Source organism: Neoarius graeffei, chromosome 15, assembly GCF_027579695.1.
Source record: "Neoarius graeffei isolate fNeoGra1 chromosome 15, fNeoGra1.pri, whole genome shotgun sequence".
NCBI lineage: Eukaryota > Metazoa > Chordata > Actinopteri > Siluriformes > Ariidae > Neoarius > Neoarius graeffei.
In genome coordinates, this window is record NC_083583.1 from 38372672 (window position 1) to 38379974 (window position 7303).

The following is a 7303-nucleotide window of genomic DNA, read 5'->3' on the forward strand; positions in this document are numbered from 1 at the left end:
CAGCTTGAAGGTCCGTTGGATCGATGTAATCAGACATGCTCTTACTTTTTTACTTACTTTCTTATTTCCCGGGCTGGCATGTACAGTATATGACATATGTATGACGTAAGCGCGTACCCGACGTGAGCAGATCCGAGCAGAGTTTCGCGTATTGGGTAGTTTAGACGGATATGCAACGGGGGCCGTTTTTAACTTATCCACTTTGGAAGGCGTTTTCAATTTTTTCCGTTTTTCAGCCTCGGAAACGCCGTCCCCGTGTAGACGAAAGGCACTTCCGATAAAATATTTAGTCGTTTTTACCCGACAGCGTCCTCGTGTAAACAGGCCCTTAATGAACAAATTTCCCTTCTAAGGGCCTGTTTACACGAGGACGCTGTCGGGTAAAAACGACTAAATATTTTATCGGAAGTGCCTTTCGTCTACACGGGGACGGCGTTTCCGAGGCTGAAAAACGGAAAAAATTGAAAACGCCTTCCAAAGTGGATAAGTTAAAAACGGCCCCCGTTGCATATCCGTCTAAACTACCCAATACGCGAAACTCTGCTCGGATCTGCTCACGTCGGGTACGCGCTTACGTCATACATATGTCATATACTGTACATGCCAGCCCGGGAAATAAGAAAGTAAGTAAAAAAGTAAGAGCATGTCTGATTACATCGATCCAACGGACCTTCAAGCTGCTCTGGCAGCTTTAATAAACGTCCAGGAGTCCTTCGAACATCTATACCGAATCTGCACATATACCGTTAATGAACAGAGGCGGGTATAGCATGCTCTTACTTTTTTACTTACTTTCTTACTTACCATAGCCAGAGTAGTCAAAGTTTTCGCGGCGCAGATGTGCAGATCAGACAAGACGGAAGATGTTGCGCATGCGTGCAGACATAGCGGAGGTCTTTCACAGCACCGCCTGGCATGCACATCTGTGACAGAGCGCAATGCGTCTGTCACTAAACAGCGGTTCCTCCCGCTGGTCATGTTTCAATGGTCAAGTGCAGTGGACTAAACCACAGTTGCAAAGACATTCCAAATACAATCTGTGTTGTATGTTTGTTGTGGGTTTGGTAATGGGGGCTTTACAAGTACGTTTTGTTACGGGTACATTTGTTACAACTTTTAGATATGTAAACCTGAAATGTTTGGTACACGTGTTCATAGTAAAAGATGCGATACAGGTTTAAACAGCGCAAGCATTTATTAGTTTTCACTATAAACAATAGCGTGTAAAGATTCATTAAGTGCGCACGTTTAACATCTGAATCCTTTTCTGTTAGAGTTTATCTAACATCAGCCAGAAATGTTTGTAGCCATTTACCTGCTGTAGTCTTCCGGGTGCGGGACCAAAGCAGAATGCAGGTCTGAAAGCGCTTTTCAAGGTTTCTTCCGTGATGCGCGGGAAAGCAGCTCATTAGAGCGGAGAGAAATGGTCTAAAAATCTTACGCAAGTGTTTGTTGTAATATTTAAGGTCTGCACATTGTTGTAGGAGTGTAATGCATGCAGTGAAAATGTTTAGAACTGTTAAAATCTGTCTAGATGTGTTGATTGATTTTAATTGTGTTAAGACTGTGCCGTAGTCTTTTAAATATGCGCTGCACTGTTCATTCAGGAGACGGCCTCTGCAGGGAGAGGACGCATGACTTGAGCTCTGTGTGAGTAATGCCAGGGTAGCCTAGCTTGCGTGGGCATTTTGTCCCAGAATTTTTTTTTTGGTTGGTTTTGTCATCAGTGGTTTTTTTTGTTTGTTTGTTTGTTTGTCCTGTTTGTATTAACTGCCGGCTTAAGAATAAAAAGAAAACTATTTTTGTACAATAATTTTCCTTGTTTTGCTCATCATTCTGACTGACTACTCCATCCGCTCGGCACACTCTATTACAACATCCAATTGAATTCCACACATTTATGCGTCACCGTATAGACGCAGATTTCCTCCTTGAAAACGGTCGTGTAGACGCGGAAAAAAGTGAGAACAAAAACGGACTTTTGCGTTTTTGTTTCAGACCGTCCCCGTGTAAAGTGGGCCTCAACTTAGAATCCTTTTTTCACTCAACAATTTTGCAAGTTACATTTTTTACAGTGTGTGCTGCATCAAAGTCCTTCTAAGGCCAGGGATGCAGATCCGATGTCAGGATTGGGGGGGGAGGGGGCGTCGTGGCTCAGGTGGTTAAGGCGCCATGCCATGAATGCGGGCGACCCGGGTTCGGTTCCGGCCTGGGGTCATTTCCCGATCCCTTCCCGTCTCTCTCTCTCCCGGTCGTTTCCTGTCTCTACACTGTCCTGTCCAATGAAGGTGCAAAAAGCCCAAAAAAATATCTTTTAAAAAAAAAAAAAAAGGATTGGGGGGGGGACACAAAAGTGATTTTTTTTTTTTTTTTTTCCGTATGCAACTCGTACCATGCGGAGATGGAATGCAGAGTCAGAAATATATTTGTCAAACATTATTTATTCCACCATTTCTATCTAAAATGTGAAGAATGTGAAGTCTGAAAATACATTTGTTTGTACAATTTTGAATAATTTAGGGGATTTTTATTGGGGGGGACAATTCATGTTTTTCAGAAATTGGGGGGCATGCCCCCGTCCCCCCCGGGATCTGCACCCATGTCTAAGGCTATATGTGTCTCTGGCTGCATTCTCACACAGAACGTTGGTGCGAAATATTTATAAACATCTGATAAAAACCTGCCGAACTAACGTCAACCCGCCCAATTTTTATCAACCCGCCCAAGCCATTTTCGCCCGCAAAGCAGAATTCGAAACCGCTCAATTGCCCAATCTGGCAACACTGGATGGTTGTAGCAGAATCACGTGAACAATTCCCGGGATAACAATGCTTTTTCATTGGTTGTTGCGTTATCGACCCAGATACAATAGTGCTTCTGATTGACTATTGTGTAGCCCCGCCCCTTTCCTTTTTTTGATTGGCTGGTAAGTGGCAGGCTCGACTCATGGGAGACGCGCTTGTTTCCTGCCGTTTCCATAGCGATAGCGGCGCGCCAGAGACATTTATATTATAATTCTTTTTCTGCGTTATATAGTCGCTGTCAGTTCAAAACCTGCTATGTGACAATTTAGGTCAAATTGGGTTCTCTATGCTAATTGGTCAATTTTGACTTCGTGCTTCCATTTATGCTAATTAGAAAATGGAAGAACCAATGGATAAATCCAGAAGAGACTAGGTTCAATCCCTTTCATGTGATGGGTCCAAATAAACTGTGTGCAATATCAACTACAGTACGTGCACCTAGTGGCACACACAGCAGATTCTGCACACAATACTCTTAGTCACTCAGATTGCACATGGGAGGTTTTGCATGTCTAAAACCTTATATGTGCAAATATCTGACATGCAAAACCTCTTATGTGTTCTCAAGGATGATTTTTTTTTTTTGCAATTTACGCTAATATAATGCTGCAATTAGCTATTTTGATGGATATTCAACTGACCAAGCTAATAATAGAACAAGTAAACTTTTACTGGCTTCTCAGCTTATTTCAGAGTTTTATTCAGTTTTTAACGTCTCCTGTAAAAAAGGAAAAATGTCACATAGCAGGTTTTGACCTGACAGCGACTATATATATATATATATATATATATATATATATATATATATATATATATATATATACAGTACACAAATAGTAGAAATGAATGCTATAAACAAACACCACTAAAATTAAATTAAAAAAATCGTTAATTATTTTCCTATAACAGCACAACTCCAAGTGTATTATTCCTTTCATAGAATTCAGTGCATAGCTCATCTGCTGTTATGGGCAATATATTGTCCCCCTTTCTGTCCGGATGCTGATGAAGGACAGAAGATGATTAACACGCAGTGTGTTTGTTTAGTCTCTAACATGCGCCCTACAAGGTAAGTTTTTTAAAAGTGCAGTGAATATTTCCACAATAATTAAAAACCTCAACAACACTGCTGTAGGTGATCCACTTGTAACCGCACCACTCGTGATTGGTTCACTCTTCTGTTTTCTCGGCTTGCAGGAGGATTGTGTGTGTGTTCTCAGCGTGTTTTAGGACTCGGTCCTGGGCCTATCCTCCATGCTCTACACACTGGCAGGAGGAGGCACGCTGAGTGGCGTCGCTGCCCTCGTGTTCCTCATCGTTTCCACAGCCACTGATTACTGGATGCAGTATCGCTACTCGGGAAACTTTGCCAACCAGGGCCTCTGGAGGTTCTGCATCAACAACAAGTGCCATGCTCACACACTCACTGTGGGTCAGCGACATATTCTAATCAAAAACTCTTAAAGGTTTTTGTAACGTTTCATAGAATTGGGTTTATCCAGTTTTCCAATTAATTGTTCTAGACAGGAAAAAATTGCTATAATTCCATCCAGTCCAGAGGTGCTTGTTTGGATTCTGCCTGCGTTCATTGTTGATGTTGTAAACATCACATATTTTGTGTTAACATTTATTAGTAACTTTCTGTGTCTGAACTGGGAAGAACACGTATAGTAGAATTTATTATTGGGCCACGGTAGTCATTTTTATTTTGTGTATATTATTAAGGTTTTAATGGTAACTTTGAAGTACTCCTGATTAATTTGTTCATATATTGCTCAAGATGAGGATTAGATCAAAGTCAATTAAAGTTGTATAAACTGTTTTCATCTCCAAATAAGTAACTGATTTTTGATCATGTTAACTATCAACACAGTAGAAAAAGACAAAATCAGCACCGGCCATCAGGGAAAATAAAACGGCAGTCATGTGAATACAGAGAAAGTGGTGGAGAGATGGAGAGAAATAATAAACTATAAATCTAAACTCCTATAAAAATACGTTATAGACCCATGCCCATGTATTTATTGTTGGTTTATGTCTCAATTGTGACTGTATTTATTGTTGGTGAGCGTGTTTTTTTCTGCTGGCTGCAAAATGAATTGCCCTCAGGGGACATTAAAGATACCTTGACTTGACCATGTAAAGCTACTTTACATCTCTCAGTGTGTACTAGTAAGAGATTATTAACATTCAATAATCTATTCTTGTAGCCGTGTAACAAATAAGCTGAACCTTGTGAAATGTGTGTGTGTGTTGTGCCTCACAGCCTTCTGGGATGCCACCCGGGCCTTCATGCTGCTGTCTGTGCTGAGCTGCTTCGCCGGCGTGGTGCTGGGCCTCAGCGCCTTCTCCAACAGAACTAAAAACACGAGGGTGAGAACCGCAGGAATCGCGCTACTGCTGTCTGGTGGGATATCTCTCTCTCTCACACACAAAATCCTACAGTGGCATTTCTGTTTTTTCACTGCTTTAACATGTATTTATTATGTGTTTAATGGTTGAAGAAAATATAAATTCCTGCCAGTTACTGGTTGAATTTGGCACTACATGATTTAATTTGTATCACTAGTTACTGCTTTTAAAGCATGAAAAACAGGCTTACTTTATGAGCATTAACATTTCTTTTCGGTTTGAATATCTGGTTAAGTGAGGAAGAATTGATGACGGGGTGGTGTAATGCAGCCTGGTACAAAGACGGGATACTGTTACCACTGTTTTATTCCTCGTACACCGCATCAATTTGCGAAAGAGTAGGAACAGTAGCTCCTCTTTGTACCAGGCAGCATCACACCACCCTATCATTAGTTCTTCCTTACTGTTGCTGGTTCACCGGTTGTCCTTCCTTGGACCACTTTTGGTAGGTACTAACCACTGCATACCAAGAACACCCCACAAGCTGTGTAATTTTGGAGATTCTCAGACCCAGTTATCTAGCCATCACAACTTAGCCCTTGCCAAAGTCACTCAGATCCTTACGCTTGCCCATTTTTCCTGCTTCCAACACATCAACTTCGAGAACTGACTGTTCTCTTGCTGCCTAATATATCCCACCCCTTGACAGGTGCCATTATAATGAGATCCAAAGTTTTTCACTTCACCCGTCAGTGGTTTTAATGTTATGGCTGATTGGTGTATATAGAGGACATTCCATGATGGCGTGAAGATATGAGGTTTATTTTGGAGTGGTGAATGGATATATTACGAGTGAGCGAAACAAACAAATGAAATATTTTTCAAAATGAGAAGATAAACTTCATATCTTCAAGCCACTGTGTGATTTTTTCCCCCTTCTTTTTATTATATAGACACATTCACAAACAAAAAGTATGCACATTAATCAAAACAATCCATCAATTTCCTCATGAGTGAGTATGTTGGAAAATATGACAAATACAGGTGGTGTACTTCCCAGTAAAACACTCGTACGTGTCTCATTTATATCATGTATTGTGTGTGTGTATACTTGTTGTGGAATATCCATTAAATCAAGTTTATTTTTTCTTTCTCTTGATGATAATTTGACCTCTCCAAAAATGCAGCTTATTTTACTGATGAACTGTAAACTTCCTTTGTGCTGAAAACTTTCCCATGTTGAGAAATGTAAAGTTTCAGCCTTACCCCTGAGTCTTACAAAGCGCTGACACTGAAAACTCCCTCCCCACATGTTAAAGAAATGTCTCCTCGCAGAACTTCATATATCAACACACACATTTTTAATCCGTTTATGTGGAGTGTCGCCATGCAAGTCCATTACTTGCATGGCGACACTCCTGAATTACTACTGAAACAGTAACATATTAGAATGGGCACCTTAATGTCACTATTCTTAGAGCTGCTCTTATAGAAAATTAAGCAACACCATCTGACCAATCAGTAACTAGAATTCAGTGGCATTGTGATATAAAACATATAACCCATGCTGCTTCTTCTTCTTGTTCTCCTCCTTGTCCTCTCTGGATTTAATCCTAGTTTTATTTTGTAGGTTTCTTTGCTCTGTTAGCTTTGGCAATCTACACTGGCGTGACCTTGAACTTCTTTGGCAAGCGTTACATTGAGTGGAGGTTTTCATGGTCCTACATCCTTGGATGGATTGGCATAATTCTGACTATAATAGCTGGTAAATCTCTCTCTCAGGACACTGAGGTCTGGACCTTGCTAGTTTCAGAAGGATATTTTTTTTTAATATACCAGGATTTACTGTAAACACCAGCTGTTTGAGGTGAAAAAATCCACCATTCATCTGTTCAATTAAATTTTATATATTTACACAATTTAAAAAATATAATGATGAACTTGACTTCAGTAAGTGTGTAAAATCAGGGAAGATATTAAAATTAAATTACATTACAGCAGCATATACTGTGAACATGAATATTAAGTGTGCTCTTGTCTGCACTCATCTTATTTCAGGCATCCTCCAGATTTGTGGCTACCAGAGGAGCACTGCTGAACCAGCACCTCAAAATGCTACAGACAGCAGAATTTCTCCTGAGCAGTAA

At 40.5% G+C, this 7303-nt stretch overlaps 1 protein-coding gene across 1 annotated transcript; it reads left to right on the top strand.

Annotated features, from left to right (window-relative positions):
• Positions 1-4058: 4058 nt before the first annotated feature.
• Positions 4059-7303, top strand: lim2.2 (lens intrinsic membrane protein 2.2). The gene is made up of 4 exons (XM_060940509.1): positions 4059-4236; positions 5071-5211; positions 6787-6921; positions 7215-7303. Exons 1-4 carry the CDS (start codon positions 4059-4061, stop codon positions 7301-7303), a joined length of 543 nt encoding a protein of 180 aa, XP_060796492.1.